Source organism: Pezoporus occidentalis, unplaced genomic scaffold, assembly GCF_034315485.1.
Source record: "Pezoporus occidentalis ecotype Australia unplaced genomic scaffold, CSIRO_AGI_Poc_V1 ctg83, whole genome shotgun sequence".
Taxonomy (NCBI): domain Eukaryota; kingdom Metazoa; phylum Chordata; class Aves; order Psittaciformes; family Psittacidae; genus Pezoporus; species Pezoporus occidentalis.
Genome location: NW_026916192.1, coordinates 396882 through 419796, shown reverse-complemented (window position 1 = coordinate 419796; position 22915 = coordinate 396882). Strand labels below are relative to the sequence as shown.

Below are 22915 nucleotides of genomic sequence, written 5' to 3'. Positions count from 1 at the left end.
TAGTATCTAGTAGCTGAGGAAATCTTACCTGCCAGTTAGCACACCCCCCTTGAGTGGCTGCTGTAGCTCTTTGATCTCCTCGTTGCATAACAAAGCCTGTTACAGCCTATTATTTTTACTGTAAGCACTTTCTGTTATTTGCCTCTAAAAATGTCTCCCCTTTAAATCAGAAGAAAAGACTTACTTACTCAACGTGCACACACCTACAGCAGTGAACAGCCATCCTAACGCACAGCTGGAACAAAAGCCATGGAAATTTCCATCCTTTTGTGCTGTCCTGCCCTGGGCATGTGCTGGTGACTGCTCCAGCACCAGCCACTGCAGGGCTACTGGGCTGTGGAATGCCTGGAAAGGTTCTGCTCAGAAACAAGCCTCAAAGTTGCACAGACCCTCCCTGTCAGCAAGGAAAATCTGGGGTGATGGGTGATGCTGGTGAAGGTTAACACAACCTGGAAACATGCAAAGAAGAGGTGAATGACAGCTAAGAGAGAAATATGATTGATCTAAGAGATAAGGGCAATTAAAAGTGGGCTGCAACATTGATCAAAACATGCAAGAAGGATGGCAAAGAGTTGCCAGACATGCTACTTTGGTGGGATAATTGACAGCACACAGCTTTTCCTGCATCAAACTGGCAAAACCTATTCTATTTACAGGTGCCTGATGCACTTCAAAGAAGAGTTTATGTTGCATAATGAAATGCGGTGTTAAACACATAAGGGAGCACAAGGACTTGGTGGTGAGGCAGAGGTTCCATGTGGCACAGACCCACCACATCTCCTCTTTATTCCCACAGAAACAAGCACACATAGCAAAGAGGGGAGTGTGCCATGAGACAGAGAGGACATCAAATGAAGTGAATGCATGGTGCAAGCACCCAGTGGGATGGAGGGAGCTCCATCTCTTTGGCAAAACCACCTTCCCCTCCCTGCATTAGACTGCTACTGTCAGTCCAGACAGGTGGCAATGAAAGCTCAGCTTTGTTTTGCATCCCCACAGTGACAGAAGTGACAGGCAGTGAGCAGGAACGGGATGCAGGAGAAGGCACAGACATGTGCTTGGGGGATTATTGCTGAGTGGAAATTACTCTTTTTCCCTGTATGTGACCCAAACATAACAGAAGTCCTCAGATAACCTGCACCATTGACTCACATGCACAAATTAAGGCATAAAGGCAACATTTTGGGGAGGGTGGAAGTAGATTTTTGTTGCCGCAAAAGGGTTGAGCACATTCAGTAAGAGGGGAAGGAAGAAGTAAGATACTGCAGGTCTCACATGAACTTTTTCAGTGCTCAAGCATACATATAGCCCAGGTTGCTGGTGAAGAGCAGGTCTTGGTTAGCAGAGAGCCCCTGGAAACATATTAGTGCCAACTTTATTTACTGTTCCCAAAGCGGCTAGGTCCAAAAAGGACCTAGAACTGTTGTGCTAAAGATGAGCAACCTGTAAGCAAAGACGGTCTGACATGGTTTACCCCCAGAGCCACATCCCAGACTCCAAAGAAACTCTCTTCCAAATCTCTACTTCATCTTTCAAAGCCTGCTCTCATTTGCAGGATATTTTTGATGGGGGCAAAAATGAGCCTCACCCAGAAAAATCAGTGGGATTGTTGGCTAAGGAGGGGAAAATACATCAACATGCACAAGTGCAAACCTCAATCTAAAGGGTTAAACCTAGGCTAAGTGGCTTCCATCTGCATGTCTGTATACTAGAGACAAATACATTTTAAGATCAGAATGAGTTATTAAAGAAGATTCAGCCCATACCTTGAACATATTTACTCCAGCTATTTGATACTGTTCTGAAAGCCTCCTTCATGCCGTATTCATCTTATCTGCTTCTGTAACCTACAGATTTTACTTCCCACTGTATTTTTAATTTATATGATGTTTTATTTATACCACTGTCTTTTATGAAACCCCAAATTTCAAAACTGACATAAGCATTACACACGTAAAGTAGACTTCTTACTATCAACATGGCAGAGAAGACAAAAAATGACAGGAATAAATCTTAGGTTTTCTGCTGGCGAGACGTTCTGCAAAGTAAGTGACATTTCTCAGCAATACAAATTGTACATTAAAAGATAATTTTCAGAACATGATACCAGCTACGGAGTGCAGCACCATTGCGCAGAGTAATATCGGAGCCGTGCTTTAGCAAATGCTGCTTTTATGTTGTGATAGTTTGGCATCAAGATTGCATCAGGTCTTGTGAGCAGACTTCGGAGTGATTAAGTTTACTGTGCACAAAAGCCAGTTATTTGGCAACCTGTCAACACGGCGTAATTGATATTTTAATTACACTACTAATACATACATGCTGTTCACAACGAGCCTCCTCGGCTGTGGTACACAAACCATGTATTTATGGGGCTGATTATTGCTCCAAAGAAGAATTTAATGCAGACTTCAATGCAATTGGTGATATTTTAAATTGCTGTAAGCAAGAGGGACAGGCTCACTTGACATATGTTCTAGGGATAACTCATGCACCCTCCCTGCAGCTACGGCATGGTTATTTTATAGCTGATAAGGCGACTCTTTAACCACTGGGACTGCTGCGAATGCACCAGCTTATCTGAAAGATAGTGACCAACTCAAGGAGAGGAAAGATTAGGAGGATGGATTTCTATGCAATAGTTAGAAGGTGGATGGCCACGTGGCGCAGAGATGCTGCTTCATAGAAAGCAGCAGTTACACCACCTCTGGATAGGACACGCTTTCAGGCCAAGAACTGAGTAGGGGGAGATAAAGACCCGGTCTGCAGCACAAAACCAAAAAAGACACAGACAAGGGAGACACTTCCACAGCCAGACCTACACACACGCATTGGCTCCTGCAGTGCAAGACCCTTCCATCATGGTATGATGTGGTGCCATGAGTAAGAGCACATTTTAATCGTGGAATCATGGAATGGTTTGGGTTGGAAGCAGCCTTAAAGCTCATCCAGTTCCAAGCCCTGTCAAGGTGTTGGCAAAACCTGTGGCTGCCCCATCCCTGGCAGCGTTCAGGGTCAGGCTGGACAGGGCTTGGAGCAACCTGCTGTAAGTGGAAGGGGTCCCTGCCTGTGGCAGGGGTTTCCAACCCAAACCATTCTAGGATTCCATGATTCTATGATGACCTGAGTGTGACTCCCATCACCCCGATTCTCTCCTGGCCACAGCTGGCAGGAATCACTCTGAAGCTGTGGCCTCAGCTACTTGAAAAGAGGGGCTTCTGCTCTGTGGGGAGCTCATTCTGCTGTCCAGGATGAGCAGGGAGCACAGGTAAGACCTCTCCCACAGATAAGGACCTGTGCTCCCACAGGGACCTGCACTTCTGCCTGCAGGCACCAGCTCTTCATCTGCCCCTCCGGAGCCTGCAGTTGCTGTGAGATCACAGGCAGGAGCAGCAGCGTTCCTGCTCTCCTTGGACACAGAGCTCAGCCACAACAGCTGAAACTTCAGGAAGCAAACTCTCCATGCACACCCCTTCCTCTGAGAAAGCGTGCTCTTAAATACATACAAGAACAATTTACTCTTTGATTGTGAATCTTGTCTCCCAGTTTCCAACCTGGAGGGAGTTTTATGACCAAACGATAAAGCTCGGGGGCAGGCATGGAGGGTAGGGGTTTTCACATGAAAATGCCAACAGATCCTTAAAGCCAGAAGCATGTGTGGGTGCTGCTAAATTAAGCTCGCAAGTAGGTGGGGCAAATGCCTTAAATGAGTTTGTGAAGGTAAAATAATGTTCATTAAAGATAGAAAAACAACTGAAAAAATATCCTTTGTATTCAACTTCACACTCGTACATCATAATGTTCCAGTAAAAGCCCATTTTCCCTTGAGATAATAAAAGAATTGAATTTTTCCTTATCGGTCATCTATTTTTCTAGCTAAAGCTATTACTCCCTCTCTGCGGTTGCTAGGCAACAAGAAATATTAATAGCAGCTTTTATTAGCTTAGCTTTAGCAGTGGAGTACCAGAATGAGAAAATGGAAAACATAAATGTGTTACATAAATCTTTCAACCTTTCAGGGTTTGTGTTAGTCTCTGTTTTCATAATGATTTATTGAAGTGATGGTTCATTTATGAGAAAAAGGAGTGTGAAATAAGAAAACGGAACATTACCCTGAAGGACTGTTTGAAAATAAATAATTATAGGAGGTGAAGAAAAGCTGTTTAAAACCATTTTTCTGAGTTTTATAAAATTTAAAAAGACATATTTCTTTCATTTATTGCCTCTGAGAAAAACACTAGCAGGGAATTGCAAACAGGGCTCTGTTTAATACAAAGAACCCTTCATGTATGGTTGTATTATTACTATTTTCCACCAAGGGCTCATGTTCAGGAGTTTAGTTTTTAAATACTGAACCATTAATATGCAGAAAGCCAAATTAGTCAAAACTTAAAGCACACAACACAAAATTGCCAATGCAAACTCATCCAGGACTGACTGAAACAGGGAAGACATGCTAAGTTTTGTACTGGTGCTGTGCTGCGAGCCTGAGGCTTGATGGAGCCAACCAAGCATTTCCTGACCACTGCTCTAAAGCATGAGCTTGCTCTAAAGGGCACCGCTGCACTGGGGTATGGGTTATTTGAAATAACTTAGAATCATAGAATGCTTTGGGCCAAGAGGGACCTCAAAGCTCATCCAGCTCCAACCCCTGCCACGGGCAGGGACACCTTCCACTAGAGCAGTTTGCTCCAAGCCCCTGTGTCCAACCTGCCCTCGAACACTGCCAGGAATGGGGCAGCCACAGCTTCTCTGGGCACCCTGTGCCAGCGCCTCAGCACCCTCACAGGGAAGAGCTTCTGCCTAAGAGCTCATCTCAGTCTCCCCTCTGGCAGCTTAAAGCCATTCCCCTTGGCCTGTCCCTACAGGCTTTTATCAAAAGCCAGCTTCAACAGCTCCATGTCCCCCCTGTGTTGGAGGCCACAGACCTGGACACAAAACTGCAAGGTGAGGTATTAAAAAATTTATTTTAACAGGCAGTGATTCGAAATGATTGAAATATTTATGTATTGGGAGTATTTACCAACAACACGTAAATTGTATTGTCTACCACGGTCAGGTATTTCCCATGACAGAAGACTGGCATATCCTACTTGTCTTTTGTGTCACCATCTTTGCCTTTTGTGTCACCAACCTTCTCACAACCTTCCAATGCTCGCCGGCTCTGTACAGCCACATCCAACTGTGCTGCCCACCACCAAATACCTTGACCACTGTTTAGCACATCAAGTGAGTGCTATCCAGAAAAAACCAGCTGCAATTCCCACTGATTCTGGCTTAGGCTGTCAATAAGAAATGCTGCTGTGTTTGACAGGGAGCAGCAGTCTCGAGAAGGATGGGAGCTGGGGAGAGACCTGCGGAGCCAAGAGATCATGGTCCTGCAGGACAACCTCGCTTGAGGTCTTCTGGTGGACACCATAGAGGATGCTTCTCCTTGGAGCCCTACACCATTCCCACAGCCTCGGCACACACAGCCCAGCTCAGGAAGGGGCTATTTCTCCTTTCCATGTCTCACCTGGGAGAGGGGCAGGTGGGTAATTGCTGGGTTGTTTTACTGTGGTTCTCTCTGTGTCACAGCAAAGTCCTGCAGCACTAGGAAAAAGTATTCAGGTTGCAAAATCAGCCAACTAACTCTTATTTCAGGGCTTCACTCATCCTTGCTACTACAGGCCACCCCTGTTTACCTATTACTCTCTCACCTCTACATAAACAGGTTCCACAGGTAACTGGAAATCTGACACTTTTACACCATGAGCTCGCTTTTCACCAATGAAGCTTTGTAATACTCTTCAAATAATCTGCTTCCACTCAACCAACTGAAATGAAGAACTTCCAGGCTGTGGCTGCAGCCTTTTTATACTTGTCTGAGACAGCTTGCTGAGAGCAGAAAAACGTTACCCCACTGTGCTCAAGGAAACGTTAATGCTTTTAACGTAGCCACAAAGATCTCTCATGATGAGAAGCACCAGGAAGATGCAGACACAAGGGGAGTTGCCAGTCTCCTCAGTCAAACTCTATATACCTGCTACAAAGACAATATTTGCTCATAACAGCTTCATGTGTCCAAAACAATGTCCAAAAATACACCTGGCCACTGCAGGAGAGAGCAGGAAAGGAGCAGCACACAACATGTGCCATGGGAAACCAGGCTGGGTTTTCAGCATGCCCCAACGTCCTTTGGCCAGGCTTGGAGGAGCACAACGCTTCAGGGTTTCTGAGCAGTGGTGATGGGCTCCAGGCAGTGCTGTCCCCCCACAAGCAAGGACTGAGGTTCCTGGATGCAGCATTTGCATGAACAATGTTGGTCCTGGAACAAAGACAAAACCTCCACATGCCTGCCCCGCAGTGCTCAGTCAAGGCTTCCCATCACCACCCCTGCAGTAATAGATCCTCTCTTATGAAGGTGTTAGCAAACCAGCCCTTTTCTTGGCCTGGAGGCTTCCTGCTGCAAGCAGTCACCAAAGGCAGTTGGTGTTTGAGTAGGACTGTAGCACTTAGAATCATAGAATCATAGAATAGTTAGGGTTGAAAGGACCTTAACATCATCCAGTTCTAACCGCCCTGCCATGGTCAGGGGCACCTCACACTAAACCATACCACCCAAGGCCTCGTCCAACCTGGCCTTGAACACTGCGAGGGATGGAGCATTCACAACCTCCCTGGGCAACCCATTCCAGTGCCTCACCACCCTAACAGGAAAGAATTTCCTCCTTATATCCAATCTAAACTTCCCCTATTTAAGTTTGAACCTGTTGCCCCTCGTCCTGTCACTACAGTCCCTAATGAAGAGTCCCTCCCCAGCATCCTTATAAGCCCCCTTCAGAAACTGGAAGGCTGCTATGAGGTCTCCCCTTCATGCACCCTGAAGCATCCCCCAGTGATGGAGTAAGGGGAGACTCGACTGGAGCATCCAAAGAAAACAAGGGGCTAGAAGGTGTTACCTGTCAGTGGGAGAAGTCTGGCAACATGCAGAAAAAGGTTTTGACAGGACTGAATTTTGACTAAAAATTGCAACACAGTTCATTCCCTGCTCTACTTCCTTTGGTGCTGGGACCTCTGGAGACGTATCACAGCTCCAAGCCTTTTCCCTCAGAACTGAACAGTTCCAATTGGAACTGTCTGAGAAATTCAGGGTTCACTGGATTTTTTTATTTTCATGGTAAGGGGCAAACAAATCTTAATCTCTCCACTCTATACTTACAGCCCACTAAGCCCCCTTCTTATCTTCTCTGGCTCAGTCCTGATTTATTGTCACGATGCTGCATTTGTAAAACAGTACCATAAAGCAAGAAAGAGAACATTTCCCAAGGACTACTCCAAAATAAATTATTTCAGACCTCCAGAAGCTGCTTAATAAATCCCACTATTCTTGTTTCTTTAGGTATTTTAGAAAGTGATTTATAAGTGCAATATCACCTCTCAAAAATGAGACAATCAACACAGGATAAAATTATCATGTTATGAAAATAGGGGTCAGGCAAGGGGGCTGTGCTTTAAATTAAACCAAGGGAAAATATTTCATCTGAAATTGACTCTTTTTGTCTCAGAAATGAATGTTTTAATCACCTAAGAACCTAAATGCTAACACAGACGCCTAAATAATATTTAATCCCATTGAAATATGCTGGTATTTAATATTGATGGGCAGAACATGATATTTTTCTTAATACACTAACAATGAAACTTGGAGACGCATGAAGAGTTGAGAAAGCCTTGGGATTTTCCTAGACTAAGTGATCATATCCCATCTAAATATTTAAATGTCACTACCTTTCAGACTGTTATCTATTCAAGCAATCAACACCAAATGTTCTCCGGGTAGTGAGTAGCAGACTCCCAGCCATGCCATTGAAGAAAAATTAACTCTTTGATAGTGAAGGCGTGCAACAGCACCCACGAAAATCAAGGATCTTAGAGAGAAACAACGTAGAAAACTAACCATAGGTCTGCTAAACAGGGAAATATTATTAATCACCAACAGTATTAATTCAATACCACTGTCAAAATCAAGTCACAACCCTTCCTTGGTGCTGCTGATACAGAAGCATCCTAAGGTCTAATTAGCCCTGAATTTCCTTCCCAGAGCTGCACTTTACTTCATTATCCCTGCTTTATTTATTCCTACAGAAGAGTCATTTGATATTTCACAAGGTATCCCCTTGCCACAGCGAGAGCCAAGAGGCAATGTGAGTTTGCAAGTGTAAGGAGGGATCTTGTTCCCCTTGAAATCAATAGGACACCTTTCCCTTCATGGCGCATCTGTACCTCTCTTGCTGATGCCACCAAGGCCACCCTGGCAACAGGAGAAAGGACATGGGCTGTAGGGGCTTATGGACTAAGGGCTTTGGCAGGTCACCTTCACGTGGAGGATGGAGCACGTGGACTTTGCTCAGTTCAGTGAGGATGTTAGGTACATAGAGGAAAACAACCTCCCCTCTGCTCTTGAGGGACTAATAAGGCTCAGGAAGACACCAAACTGGAAACATAAAATGACCACCATGAGCACAGCCACACAAGTGACTGCAGCATCTGCCACTGCACCCTGCCCTCGGTGCACAGCAATTCCCAACCCCCAGGGCAAACATCTCATCATTAACATCCTTCTATGTTCAATCAACTGATAACTCAAAATACAGAGCAGCTTTCGTGAAACACAGCAAGAGGGCAAAGTCACTGACCGTGGGCAGCTGGCTGGAGAGAAGATGTCCATCCTGACTCAACATGTTGGAGACCATGATGGCCGGCAGGTCCATGTTCTGGTAGGGGTACGCTGGTATCAGGCTGTTCGAAGGGAGGCTGTGGCACAGGGAGTGATACCCAGTTTCATGGTCCACCAAGTGCAGGAGGGAAGGGTCAGGGAGATTGGGAGGCGTTATAGGAGGGATCTCGTAGTCTTCATTGTTCTCATTCTGACTGTTATATGTCTAAAATGTGAAAAAGACATTTTGCAACAGGTCACTGCCTCATTGCTTTAGCAAAGTGATTATTTGTGTAAGAAACACAAAAAAACACTCCAGTGAAAATGGTTTGATTTTAATAACAAAGACATCCATATCCCTGGACACCAGCAGGTTGTAACCAGGTAAGAGCCAGGCAGGGAGTGTGGCAGGACTGCATCTTCCATCAGGAACACCACAGGTCCTTGCAGACCTCAGATTTGCCTGGGCATCCCCACCACGCCCCTCTCCCATGCTGCATCCCTCTAGCACACCTTTAGCTCAACAAAACCTCAGCAGAAACCTCCATGCAGCCAGGCAAGCTCTGCTCACAGAGCCCACAGCCATGGAAAGAGCACGGCCGTTTCCCACCCAGTGGCTGTATTTTGAAGTCCAAGTGTCTTTTTGGGCGCCCAGCTCAGCTCTTACAGTATCTACAGTTTGTATTTTCAAGAGCGTTCATGAGAATTAGCCCTGTAGAAAAAACTAGTACTTGGGAGCAAAAATCCCATGGATTCCTCACAAACTCCAGCACAGAAGCTACAACCAGGGAGGGAAACATGGAAACACAGCTATCAGTTCTGAAAAATCCACAAAAGGAAGCCTGCATAACTCCACCATCCATGGAGATTTTACCTTCCTTACATCCACATCCATATGGGTATATCCATACCCTCACCTCCCAGTCCTGCTCCCTTAGGGTGACCACAAACACGCGGAGATGTTGGGACTCCTGGAGCTTCCCGTGTTTGCTGGTGATTTGTTTACTTCTAAGTGTTCCAGTTGATATGGAGGAAGAATATCTGATTGGACTCGTGCAGTTGTTTTCACTTCAGACAAAACCATATTTGTTTCAGAATGTAAGTGTAAATCTATCCAAAATTATTAATTATCAACACAGAATAGAATCAGCCTCTGCAGAGGAGAAAATGTAATCTAATAAACATCTTCTGTTTCACATGTTATTATAGAATATGAAATTCTGATTAGCCATAGTATTATACACATGGATTTTAAGCTAAATTTCCCAGATCACCTAGTTTCATGGTTGGATTTTAACTTAATACATGATTGCAGAGCAAAACCCCAGATGTGTGCAAAACCAGTTAAGCACTGTAGGTTTTATTAATCCATTGCCCCAGAGCTCACATGCTCTTCATCACCCCAGACTGCAGAGAGAAAACCCTTCATAAAAGAAAATAAACCCCATGTTTGACCCGAATAGAGAAGAAGTCAACGGGGAGCAAGGAAGTTTCTGTGGAAGGGCTCCCAGTGGGAGAGCTCCAGCACTGCCTGGGATGGGAGAGATGCATCCCTGTGGGGTATCAGAGCAGGGAGTTGCTCTTGAGTCACCCCAAAACTGTGGCTGGAAGTGGCTCATCCCCTCCTGAGCTGAACCCCTACCTCTTGCCTCCCCTCATCCTGCTGCAAAAGAGAAATGGAAAATGGAAAAACGCACATCCCACCCAGCCCTTCACGTTCACCCGAGATTCCCACTGGCTGTGGGGAAACACAAGTAGGAGAGAAATGTAAGATGGATCCAGGCTGAGATAGCTCTGTACCTACTGCTATTGTTCCGGGGAAATTCAAGCCAAGCTATTTTTCCAGCCAGCTTCTGTCTAGCAGAGGCATTATACAGGGAAGGCAGGGGGCTGAGAGGATGTACACAGCAGTAGACAGATAGATCCCATTTAATACATCTAGTAGTTAGGTTTCCACGTGGGCTACATTCTTCGAGGTACACCAATTCTTTCACAGTTATTTAAGAGGATTTCACTCCATGCTTTATGGAAAGGGACTTAAATTAATCATTGCACAGCAAACTTGTTCCTCCAACTGGTTTATTTTGGCATCAGGTATATAAGCAAGTGGCTTAGCTGTACTTAACTAAATTATGTAAAACCCACTCAAAGTTTCCTAAAGCTCTCTTCAAAACTACAAGTTCCTTGTGTTGCTGCAGAGCAGCTCACTGAGGGCTTTGAGGTGGTTCTAGAACCCTGCTCACCCCCCTGCACATTTCTGCCTCAGCTCTATTCAGCCCAAGGGAAAAAAAAATACCCCAACATAAGAATACCTGTTTAAATCACAAAGCTTTCCCAAGAGCTACAGTATTGTGCAGACATATCAAAATTACAATCAAAGCTGTACACAATCAAAATCAGATTAGACAATATCCAATCACTGTAACCAGACTCAGAGCCTGCCCATTTTCCAAAGCAAACGGCATTTATTCTGTATGTGTTTTAAATAGATCACTAGGGTGATAAGGAAGGGAGATGAGACAGATAGACACTCAAGGCTGGGAAAGAGGGGTGACTTAGTGTCACACACAGTGCCTACTGACATGACTGAGGTGATGTCTCTGTCCCACGAAGGGCTGTCTCACACCACGCGCCATCTCAACCCCTCTGCCAGTGACACCCAATGCTCCTTCCCACCCCCATGTGGGCTAGGCTGCAAATTATATTTTCTATTCTTATGTTAATTTGAATTATATTAAACAGCCAATTATATGTCATAAGGATACATTACAAATTAGATTTGTGAGCTGGTCTGAACCCATTCATCCCACCAGGACTCCATATGTGAGTGCAGAGAAGCTTGCTTTGCTAAAAGGCTGCCCATTATGGTAACACAAAAAGGCACAGAAGATCTAGGATTTTCCACTGTCAAACTGATGACAGTTGTTGTAATTACACATTATTCCTCTTCAGATTAAAACATTGAAATCAGCTGAAACAACAAGTCTATTGCAAGCCCTCTCTTGGCTTGCAATGCAGGGCTTGGAGTGGCAAACTGCTGCTTCTGCCTGCAGTGGGATGGAGTGAAAGAGAGGGGACAGTGCTTCTGCTCCGACACCCTCTTTGTCCCCAGGTCCCTGTGCATCTGTGATCTGGGGCTGGCACCAGACATGGATCAAACTGCCCTGAGCAGAGTACCAGGGCCATGCCTCATGCTTGCACAGTGATGCCAGAGGATGGCACTGCAGCAGATACAACCAACCTCCAACAGCAGCAAAACCATACTTAAGAACCACTTTTTCTTCCTGAAATCTAAGTTTGAACAGGGGTCTCTGGACCACCTCTGTCCATCTGCAGATCCAGTCTCCAGTGTCCCAGGCATGGGAAGCCTGAGTTTTAACAGCAAAACCGGATCTTCTTTTATATGGCTTGGTAAATACCTGAATTATAAACTCATCAAGATGCAGACATCATCTCTACAGGCCCTTAAGCTGCATCTATGAGTTACTGTCGGTCAAGGAGAGAACTGAGGAGCTCTTGCTCCGGACTGTCAGTGTCCAATGATGAGCAAGCTGGAAATAGTAGGGACTGGTCTGTTGATGTCTGTTAACATCTCCGTTGCAAACACGGAGCACATCTGTGGTTATCAATGTGCCTGGATGTCCTTCACTTCCGCACTGCAAGATGGCCTGATGGGCACAGCAACCCTGCACACCCATGCAGGTGACTCGGGAGGGAGCTACAAGTGTTGAGCATGTCTACAAACCAAGCCTTTAGCTTTCTCCTGCCTTTCCCCTCTTAGAAGTGAGCCATAGAATCATGGAATGGTTTGGGTTGGAAATGACTGTAAGACCATCCCGTTCCAACCCCCTATCTTGGGCAAGAACACACACACTAGACAGCATGGAAGTGCTGTCCATCTTTGCAAACCACAGCTGGTCAGCACCATCTCACCACTGTACATTGATATTCATCACAGAGGATGTGACTTGACCAAGGACCTGGGAAACCATTTTCCTCAGCAGCATGGCAAATGCCCAGTGACCCCAATTCTCCACTGAGTCATGTTCTGTGTGATTATCTGCAAGGATCCAGGAGTTGAAGCCAAGCATTGATTCAGAATATTACTCACAGTGAGAATGACAGAGATTTGCAGTATTACTGCAGGTAAATATTTGCCCTGTCAAATAACATTCAACAGTAAATATAATCCTAAGAAAGAACATTTATTCTTGGTAAGGTACAAGGAAATATGTAGGCTGGCCTGTTTCATCCCACCCTAATCATCCAGATGACACAAACCACCGCAGACTCTGTACCACCCATCATCTAGTAACCAGGTTTTTCCTGCAGCTAATACAAGAGCTTACTGCCGCAGGAATGGGGCCCTCTAGACCCTTCATTGATGAGATGGGTCTAAAAAGACCAAAACCAGCCTGGAAAGCCTGCAAAGTGAGGAGAACGTTGTTGTTTGTAAGGCTGAAAAGCATGACTGAGGGCTCTGCCAGCGCAGACTGGGGAAAGGGCAACAGAAGAACACCTGGGTGGTTTGTGGGGTATCTCGGTGATGCATCAGATTGGATCAGAAACCAGGTAAGCACACTGCACTGCCATACACAGACTTTCCCTGTTGCTCTTACACAAAGGATCCACCATGTGCCAGTGCTCACACAAGCTGAAGAGCACACCAGGTTGAGAGAAAAACTTGGGACATGTAAAGAGGAAGAGTCCAAACACAATGAAAAAGTGAACATCGAAGTTTAATGAAAGCAAACTACCTCATGTTTCCTTAGAAGCCTCCAGACTGGTCTCTCACCACCCACATTGCTTGGCACAGTCATGATCATAATTGAATAAGGGGATTTTGATGTGTTTCTCTGGGACCCCTAACACGAGAGGGACGTGGAGCTGTTGGAGCGAGGCCAGAGGAGGCCATGGAGATGCTGCGAGGGCTGGAGCAGCTCTGCTCTGGAGCCAGGCTGAGAGAGCTGGGCTGGGTCAGCCTGGAGAAGAGAAGGCTCCTGAAGGGGAGACCTGAGAGCAGCTCCAGTGCCTGAAGGGGCTGCAGGAAACCTGGAGAGGGGCTTGGGACAAGGGATGTAGGGACAGGCCAAGGGGAATGGCTTGAACCTGCCAGAGGGGAGACTGAGATGAGCTCTGAGGCAGAAGCTCTTCCCTGTGAGGGTGCTGAGGCGCTGGCCCAGGGTGCCCAGAGAAGCTGTGGCTGCCCCATCCCTGGCAGTGTTCAAGGCCAGGTTGGACACAGGGGCTTGGAGCAAGCTGCTCTAGTGGAAGGGGTCCCTGCCCGTGGCAGGGGTTGGAACTGGATGAGCTTTAAGGTCCCTTCCAACACAAACCATCCGAGGATTCTATCATCCTCCGGCACATGAATCCCAGGGTTTTCTGGCTGGCACAAAGTGCTGTGGCTGCAGAGACAGAAACATTCTTTCAGGTGGCAGGAGAAAGTGGAAGTCACTTGGATGTTGAAGACTCCAATGCTCTGGGGCCAAGAAGGTCTGATGCCCGCTGCAGGGTGACCTTGGACTGCGTGCAGGGTACAGACCCTCTAAGCACTATTCCTTGGGAAGGGGGATGCTGCAGGGCTGTGCTCCCACCTGGGATTCCCAAAGCCCTGTGCCAAGATTTCTTGCACTGATTTTCCACATCAGCAGCTCTGTGTCTTAGGAATGGAAACTGATTTGCCTCATCTTCACACACGGTGATCCAGTGTGTGAATAGCAGGGCCAATGAATTACAGGGGTAGAGTTGGATAAATACTGTAAAGAAGTATTTATCAACAGACAGTCACATACAATCCACAAATTGTCTTTGAAGTGTTCCCAGCCTCTTCTACACTAATTTTCACATGCTCAGGTTTTTGACTATGGGAGTGTGGTTGAAAAGGGAAAAATGAGTTCTTGCAAGAACATGAACGTGCATTGGAAAGATCAGCACAATATTCAGTAACAGCAGCCCCACCGGCAGGTTGGGATCACAGCAGAGCATCAGGCAACCTGTGGGAAAGCTGGGCTCTGCCAACCTCTGTGCACCCCTACTTCCATACCTGTAGTAGTGGGGTTTTAAACCCCAATCAGATGTTGGTTCATGCAAAGGGCAAGCACACACCTCTATGTCCCAGATTCTCACCTTTTCCTCCTATTGTGCAGGTATTGCTCTGATGCAGACTCTGCATGCTATGACAGCCTCCAGAGCTGCTGACCCTTCATCTTTGAATGGAGCTGGATGTTCACCCTTTAATTTCACGTGAGTTCAGTTTGTCCCATCTCCTACAGACACCAATCCCATGCAGTCACAGAGCCATGAGTCTTTCAAAAGCCAGGCCTGCCAGATGGCTCCAACCAAATTTAACAGCACAAAAAAAAGTCTCTTTTCCATAAGTTTCATAAAGCCCCATGCGCAGGGAAGGGAGATACCATGGTCCTAAACATCCTGCAGGATGGGAACTGTGGAGGGAGCCAGCCGGTAATATTCAGAAGGAACATAAAATTTCAGCTCACTCAGAAAGATACAGCTTTTTGGGGGGGGACATGCATCCAATTCTGCTACTCACCAGAAAAAGGTTTTGTTCTATTTTTTTACACGAAACCAGAAACATCATTTTTGGGACTCTCTGGCCTCAATCCGTCCATTGGTACCCTGTTTATGTGGGTGAGAAATGAAGAACAGGATCCCAATTGCCAATAACTATCTGTATTGTCAGCATATGTCATTAGGGATGGACAGTCCCTGAGGTTCAATCTGGGTAGGGACTTGCCTGTGGCTGTGGCTGAACAGAAGGGTCTGCAGTGACAGCCCCTACCCTGTGCCCTGAGGTACAGCCCAACTAGGCTTCTTGGGATTCATGGTGTGAAACACGTGCATGCCATTCTGCTGCATCCCTTTCAGTGTAAATAAAAGCTTTCAGTCAGTTTTTATATTGTCCAAGCTGTGCTTGACCTGCATCACCACTTCACCAAAAGAAAGCTAAAGCTAATGGAGTTCTATCAACAATTTATAGCAAAAGAAATCAGTCTCATTGTAGGCTCTGAAAAAAGCTCCCAACTCCCTCTCTCCCTCCACTTCCATTTTTTTTAATCAGTATCTTATCCAGAACTGGAATCCTGTCAAGAATAGTGGATAGCAGAGAACTATAACTTCTTATTATGTGTATAGTGATTTTATGAATTCAGTGGGGAATGAAATGCAATTTTGCCAGACTTGTCTGTGTTCATAATGACCAAGTCAAATTAATCATTGTGGATAATACTCCTGTGTCAGCCATTCAAGAGATTTTTTAATAGAATTTTTCTGATTCATGTCTTACAGTACATCAGATCTGCAGTAATGCAGGCACTTGTAAAAATCAGTGCAATTATGGCTTCTTGTCGGCCTGTCATTTCCCTGGAATAAAAATGCCTCTGCAAAAGTCGTACACTGTACATAAACCAAAATGGAAAACAAAAATATAGTTACAATTAGGCTTGATTTTTCCTAAAGATTTAATATCTTCTGGAAGCCATTATTTTACAGGCAATATATAAAGCTGGAGTGCATGATGCTGAATATGGACTGGTTTATCGCAACACATACCAATTTTGTCCTGGTTGTCATTCTTCCTTTGATTGCCCTGTGAGTTACTGTTTTTTTGTAGGCATGGAAATAGAACTTAGAATAAACAGGGGATAGGTAATGGGCTTGCAGTCAAATTATTGTGTTTATTAAAAATGTATCCAGGAAAGCCCCACAGATCCCAAAGGGCTCTCGTTCAGGAAAATCTTTGGTTCAGGAAAAGGTTACACTTACCATAAAGGCAGATATACACGCATGGATGCAGCAGTGCAACATGCAGTGGTATATAAAGGACTTCTAATGCTGTGGTTATCCCTCTCAGGGAAGAGGGAGGCACAGACCTTTAATTCCCCAGTATCACAGACAAAAATGAGTCTTGGAAGAAGTTATCCCAGGAATAAAGAGGAAGTAAAATGCACTCCACCACAGATACCTCAGTCTTCCCTCCTCTCATTGCAAGGCAGGAACTGCCTTGTGTGAGAGTGATAGGAAATACCCTGTCAGAACCACAGAACATCCCAAAGGAGAGCTCCATTTGAACCTGCTGGAGCAACCGGCCCTCCAGATCCACCTTCTCATGCTACCAAGTACATCCTGGAAGGAAAAGCTCTCTAAATCACTTTTAGTGAGGAATGGAAACCCACAGCCACATGTTGTCCTCACGAGAACTCAAGACACACTTAAGCAATCAGACCAGTAGTTTGTCAACATGCTGACCTAAAAATTGGCCAATACTAACCAGGATTTTGGGGGAGACAAAAAGCCCTAATAAACAATCATGGAAGCCTCTCAGAGAACAGAACAGTTCATCCTTCCATTTCACCTGCTCCACCTAGTTTTGTTGCTCTTCCCCCTTCTTGCATCTCCATTAAGCTCCTGACATCAACATCTAGCAGCAGGGAGTACCCCAGGGTCCTTACAAAACATGTCCATAACTACTGCTTTAGAGATTTGCTGTCACTTCTCCAAAATGCCATTTTCATGGACAGAGCATGTCCAGGCATCAACCTCCTCTGCCCCACAGTGTCCTGATCCCTGCTGGGACATTCACTTTCTGATATATGTGGAAGTACTACATCTGGACGTCTCACCTCCAGCTCCAGAGGCTGACCTCTGGCAGCACCATGTGCCTATAACAAAGATCTTCAACTTCCAAACAAGCAGATGGGATATGAAGGCCCAAAGTTTGCTGACAGCATTTTCAGAAGCATTCAATATTGGCTTATGCAAACCTCAGCAATAACCAGAGTTCCTGAAAACCCTTTGTTACATCTTCATAAGCAGGGCCAGGACTGTACGGCATGTCTGATGCAGAGCTGCTCCTGGATCACCAGGAGTACCATCTAGCTTCACCTACATCTTAGTTACCTACCCACTCTGACAGAGAACTGTTTCCTTTCACTGTGTGTTTCTGTGGCTACTCTTCCCTAGGCTTTCAAAGCAAACATGGCAGCGCTCCAGGGAAAGCCAGGACACAGGCAAAGTGCAGCCTCTGACATCTGTCTCACAATCAGCCTCCTTAAAATTGGTTGTAATGATCTTTTGCCTGTTTTGAAAATGTATCGAAGGGACTGTTCATCCATTGAGATAGGAGCCAGTGGGGATCTCAAATCAGACTGACTGGGCCAGACAAATAGAAGCCCTTTTCTTTCCTTTCCTAGTGTCTCGCCTGGAAGCAAATCCAAGGAATACGGTAATATTCTACTCAAGAATATCATGCATTTCTGGGAATTATTTGTGGATTTTACATAATTGCCTTTTTTGTCTCATGCCATACTGAACTTGCATAATAAGATCAGTGCACTTCACAGAAATTCATTGTTGGACTGTACGGATTTGGTGTTTCGCGTTGAGCCACGGGTACATTATATAATGACGGATAATGCACTGTAAGCAGGTCAAGAGATAAGGAGGCCTGAAAACAGTAATGGAGAGTATGCAAGGAGGAATTAGTAAAAAGCACTCTAAGAAATTAATTCGACCTGGCTTCAGTAGAGTCAGAAGAACCCAGAGCAGGAAGGAAACCGTATTCTGTGCCATGCTTTTTCCCTTTTGGTTTTCATCTTAGAGAGTGTTTCCTTTATGCTCAAAACTGAAGCTGTGGGGTTAGAGGTTTATAAAGCTTTTGTGCCATACTTTTTGGATGCTTTAAGGGAAGATTTTCAGAGTCTTTTCTCAAAGGATATGTCCTATCCTAGCACACGGCCAGCACAGCCATACTCTGTGCCATACACTGCTTTACCTAGAGGTCTGCAGCCAGACCCTTCAGCAAGCCATAGTGGCAACACACCCAGCTTGGATCAAGTCTTTCTTCTTCCAGGTATGCCCTGATTTTGTTTTTTCTCTCATCAGCAAAGACAGAGCTGCATGGTCTTTGCACACCAGGACACACCTGCAGCCAACCAGGACTGGTGTTCATAAGGCATGAGAAACACACACGTACAACTAAGAGTTGCACACTGCAAATCCCTTGCTGGGACTAAGGGGGTAATCTGCAGTTTTTCCCTAAGTGGCCCTACACTATACGTCGTTTGCTCTCATCACTAGACATTTGTACCTTCTTCTCACATGCAACCAAAACGTCTAACTGTGCTTCTAGCACCCAAACCAAACCTCCCCGCACTGGCAGTGTCAGTTCTACTCATAGTCCCCATCCAAACCTACCAAAGCAGAGCAAAGCTGCTCTCAACCATAACAGCTCTTGGTGCACAAGCCTGCACAGTGATGGTATCAGCTAGATACAAATTCGGGCAGCCCCAGTCCATTTGCTATATTTCTAGCTATTTAATGGTGTGAACCAGGCCAGTGTGGCCAGTAGCAGCAGGAATGAGGGTGCTGAGGCACTGCTCCAGGTTGCCCAGAGAAGCTGTGGCTGCCCCATCCCTGGCAGTGTTCAAGGGCAGGTTGGACACAGGGGCTTGGAGCAAGTTGCTCTAGTGGAAGGTGTCCCTGCCTGTGGCAGGGGTTGGAGCTGGGTGAGCTTTAAGGTCCCTTCCAACCAAAGCATCTCTGTGATTCTATGATCCCGTGGGTCAGGCCAGAACCTTCAAAGCCCAAAGCATCACTCACCACAAATGCACTCAGATTGGAGCCCATAGGCTTTCAAAGCAAGACTTTGGACCCCAAAGCACAGTGACAGAAAACTTACATATATTAAATTAAGAAAAGTACTGAAACCCACAGAAGCAGTGGCACCTCCTCTCCATTGCCCAGATTTGATGTGTCTGATTAGCATGAGGAAGACAGAGATGTGGGGAGAGCTTGCATAATGTGGTGCAATCTAGCACCTCCCCCAGGGTGCCCAGCTGCTGCAGAAGCAATTTCACAGCTCATCATCCATTATGAGATTAAAATAATTTTTTTTTCCTCCCGTGAAGTATTAATAAATTGTGCAGGCAGAGCAGCGCTGGTGCCATTTACACACATGGTAGTGAATCACCCACCTAGTTATTTCTTAATGGATTGAGTATCTGTGCTCCTCCTTAGCCTGTAATTTAAAAAATAAATACAGAAAACTGTTTATTTGTCTCATCAGGCCCCAAGCCAGCTTTTGTTGAGCTTGGGGATACCACAGCAGAGCTGCTGCTTCCCATGGACCAGCCCCAGCACTTTACAAGGGAACAATACCAAAAGATCCACACTGATCAATACAGGAAAGCTCAAGCCCACATTAAAATCCCTCCCACAGTTCACTTACTTTCCCTTCTGGGGGCAAAACCCACTGAGGCATTGCTGATATAATGCAGTTTCCTTGGTACATATAGTGAAGATGTAAAGCTGTAGTCAGAGCACCACTAATGGCTCTTTGAACATCCCTGCTTTATTAAGGTATCAGATGAAGCAGGCACGTTTAATGTTTAAACTTCCAACAACAAATGCCTTCAGCAAATATGTTTTATGTATTTATTCAATGCTTCTTAAGCGCCTGTCACCTTAGCAGCTAAGGTGCTGCTTACCTATTTGTTAGTATTTTATTAGAATTAAGAACATGTCAATGCTCTGTAAAACGCCACCTTCTGCCCTCCCCTCTCCCCTCTTTATCCCTATGTGGAGCTTGAAATCCGTTACCCACCCATCCACTGCAAAACGTTCTGGACTGCCAGGAAGTTGCCAAAATGGGAAAAGGAAATTAACTGAAATCACCAGTGCAATAAATCAGTTTCCCACATTATCCCAAAGACCCTCAGCCCCAGAATCTGGCTGTGGCACATGGGAGAAGCGCTGAAGCCAGATATCTCTGGGTCAGCTTTGCCAAAGTCAACTCTGAGATCATAGAATCATAGAATGAACTAGGTTGGAAAAGATCCTCAAGTCCAACCATTCCCCAGCACTGCCAAGGCCACCACTAACCCATGTCATTAAGGGCCTCGTCTACTATATTCTTTGTGGTGTAGTCGGACAGTGACTCCAGCAATGTTCCAATGCCTGAGCACCCTTTGGGGAAGGAATTGTTCCTCATCTCCACCTAAACCTGCCCTGGTGCAGCTTGAGGCCATTTCCTCTTGTCCCATCCCTTGTTCCTTGGGAGCAGAGCCCAGCCCCTCCTGGCTCCATCCTCCTGTCAGGCAGTTGTAGGGAGCGATCAGGTCCCCCCTGAGCCTTCTCTTCTCCAGATTGAACCCCCCAGGTCCCTCAGCCCTTCCCCATCACACTTGTGCTCCAGGCCCTGCACCAGCTCCATTCCCTTCTCTGGCCCCGCTCCAGCACCTCAATGTCTCTCTTGCAGTGAGGGGCCCAGAGCTGAACACAGGATTTGAGGTGCGGCATCACCAGTGCCCAGTGCAGGGGGACAGTCACTTACCAGATGCTATGGCAAAACCATCTACCCAATGTCAATCTCAATGCCTGGGCTTTGAAGGGTGCTGCCTCCAAAGCAAGAGCAGGCAATGTTGGTGTGCAGCTGTGACCTGGTTGGGGGTGGTCAAAGGAGGTATTCAGATTACCTATGGGATAGGGATGCCTCACTCCTTGCAGGCCTCAAATATGCAAAACTCATCAAGGTGCTAATTCTCCCAGTCCATAAGATGTCCACATAATCACCTGGAATCTCTCTCTACCTCCTTTGCGTTTACTGAGCTTCTCAATTACAAGCCTCTCTTCACAACCACGACGGCAAGGATTGCAGTCTTTTACTCACTCACCCAAAGCAGAAGCTGTCGTGCCACAAAAGCACAAAGGTGCTGGGCTGTTAGGGAAAGCACGAAGCACCAAGAGACTCCTGACAAATTTGTGAGAACTGTAACATGGTTCACGGCCAAGTCTCCAAATCCCCAGCGTAGGTGTGAAAATCTCAGCCTTAAGCCACCAGTATGTGAATTTTGGGAAACAAACAGATTTTATCTTTTACAATTTTAACATTTTTTTTTCTTTAATAAAACCAGCCTTATGTATGGTATCTAAAAATAAGGCAGGCACACACACATTGCTGGGAGTAGCTCTTCTCTGTCCTAAATCACCAAGACTCATCAAATACCTTCTAAAGCATTGAGCAAGCTGGACAAAATGAATAGCTAGAGTAGGTACCATCCTTTCAAGAGGAAGAAAAGAAGGAAAGCTGTTAAATTAATAATAAAAATAGCAATGTTTGCCTAAAGTAATAACAGCTTTCCATCTAGAAGTCCAGCCAGGACACCAATCACAGCCAGGAGCCTGTATCAGTGATCACCTCCAATGGTGGCAGTGAGAAAGGACCCTTGCAGGCACCGGCAGCTTTAGAGGCAATGGGCAGCATTGCTGACAGAGAAAAGAGCTTTGCAGAGGAAAGGAAGGTGCAAGGGGACTCACATCAGTAGCAGAACAACCTCCACTGCATGACCACAAGGATCCAAACTAACACGCAAAGCCTGAGGGAGGGAGGCATTCCATGAAGTCCCTGCATCCAAAGAAAACCAGCCCCAGCTATCCAGAGGCCAAACCAAGTGAAACACTTCATTTGTTAAGCTGCTGGAGAGGTTTCTCTATTATTTTTACTAGTTCACAACATGCTAGGTAGAACCTGAATTGCTCCAAGAGAAATGGGCAGAAGTGGAAGAGGTGAAATGAGAGAAAGATGCAAATGGAGAAGCAGGGAAGGCTTTGGGTACAGCAGGGCTGCAGGCAACACCAAAACATCGACCCCATGGTAAAAATGCACATTTGTCCAGTGTACTCAAGGGCTTCAGCTGCCATCTTTCAAATCCAAGCCCACACAAAGCCTACATATTTCCACAAACCTGTGATGACTCAGTGCTCCTACTGTTAATGCGGGTACCAAACCAGGCATGTCAAGAGTCCTACTTGGTATTACCAAAAAGCATCATCCAAGTCTAGCCCCAAATATGACCAAAGTGGGACAAATCCTCTTGAGAAAGATCACTACAGAAGCTTTGCTGCAAGCTAAGCTGTGTCAGCTTTCACCATATATCCCCCCATCCTTATTCTCAATATCAAACAACAGGAATCTCTTTCTAGACTGGACAGAGTGAGGCAGAAGTTGACAATCAAAGATCGCACCGACAAAAGAAAAAGCCAAGTAGGATTGAGTAGGTGTCTCTAACATGGACATTGTAGCAGAAGCCTGGAAACCAGGGCAAGGAGAAGAACTACACTGCTTGTTCAAATCACAGTGCTTCAAAAATTGAACACCACAGCATGAGCTGCTCAAAGAGCTTCAAAGTATTCTGCGCTTCA

General features: G+C 45.7%; 1 protein-coding gene across 3 annotated transcripts in view; it reads right to left on the bottom strand.

Moving 5' to 3' along the window:
- TOX2 (TOX high mobility group box family member 2) overlaps window positions 1-22915 on the bottom strand; it is a 137950-nt gene that overhangs the window by 46564 nt on the left and 68471 nt on the right. For all 3 annotated transcript variants that reach the window (XM_062604053.1, XM_062604055.1, XM_062604054.1), the window contains exon 3: window positions 8679-8924. In XM_062604053.1, the coding sequence (XP_062460037.1) occupies window positions 8679-8924 (246 nt within the window). The remainder of the gene's footprint in view (window positions 1-8678; window positions 8925-22915) is intronic.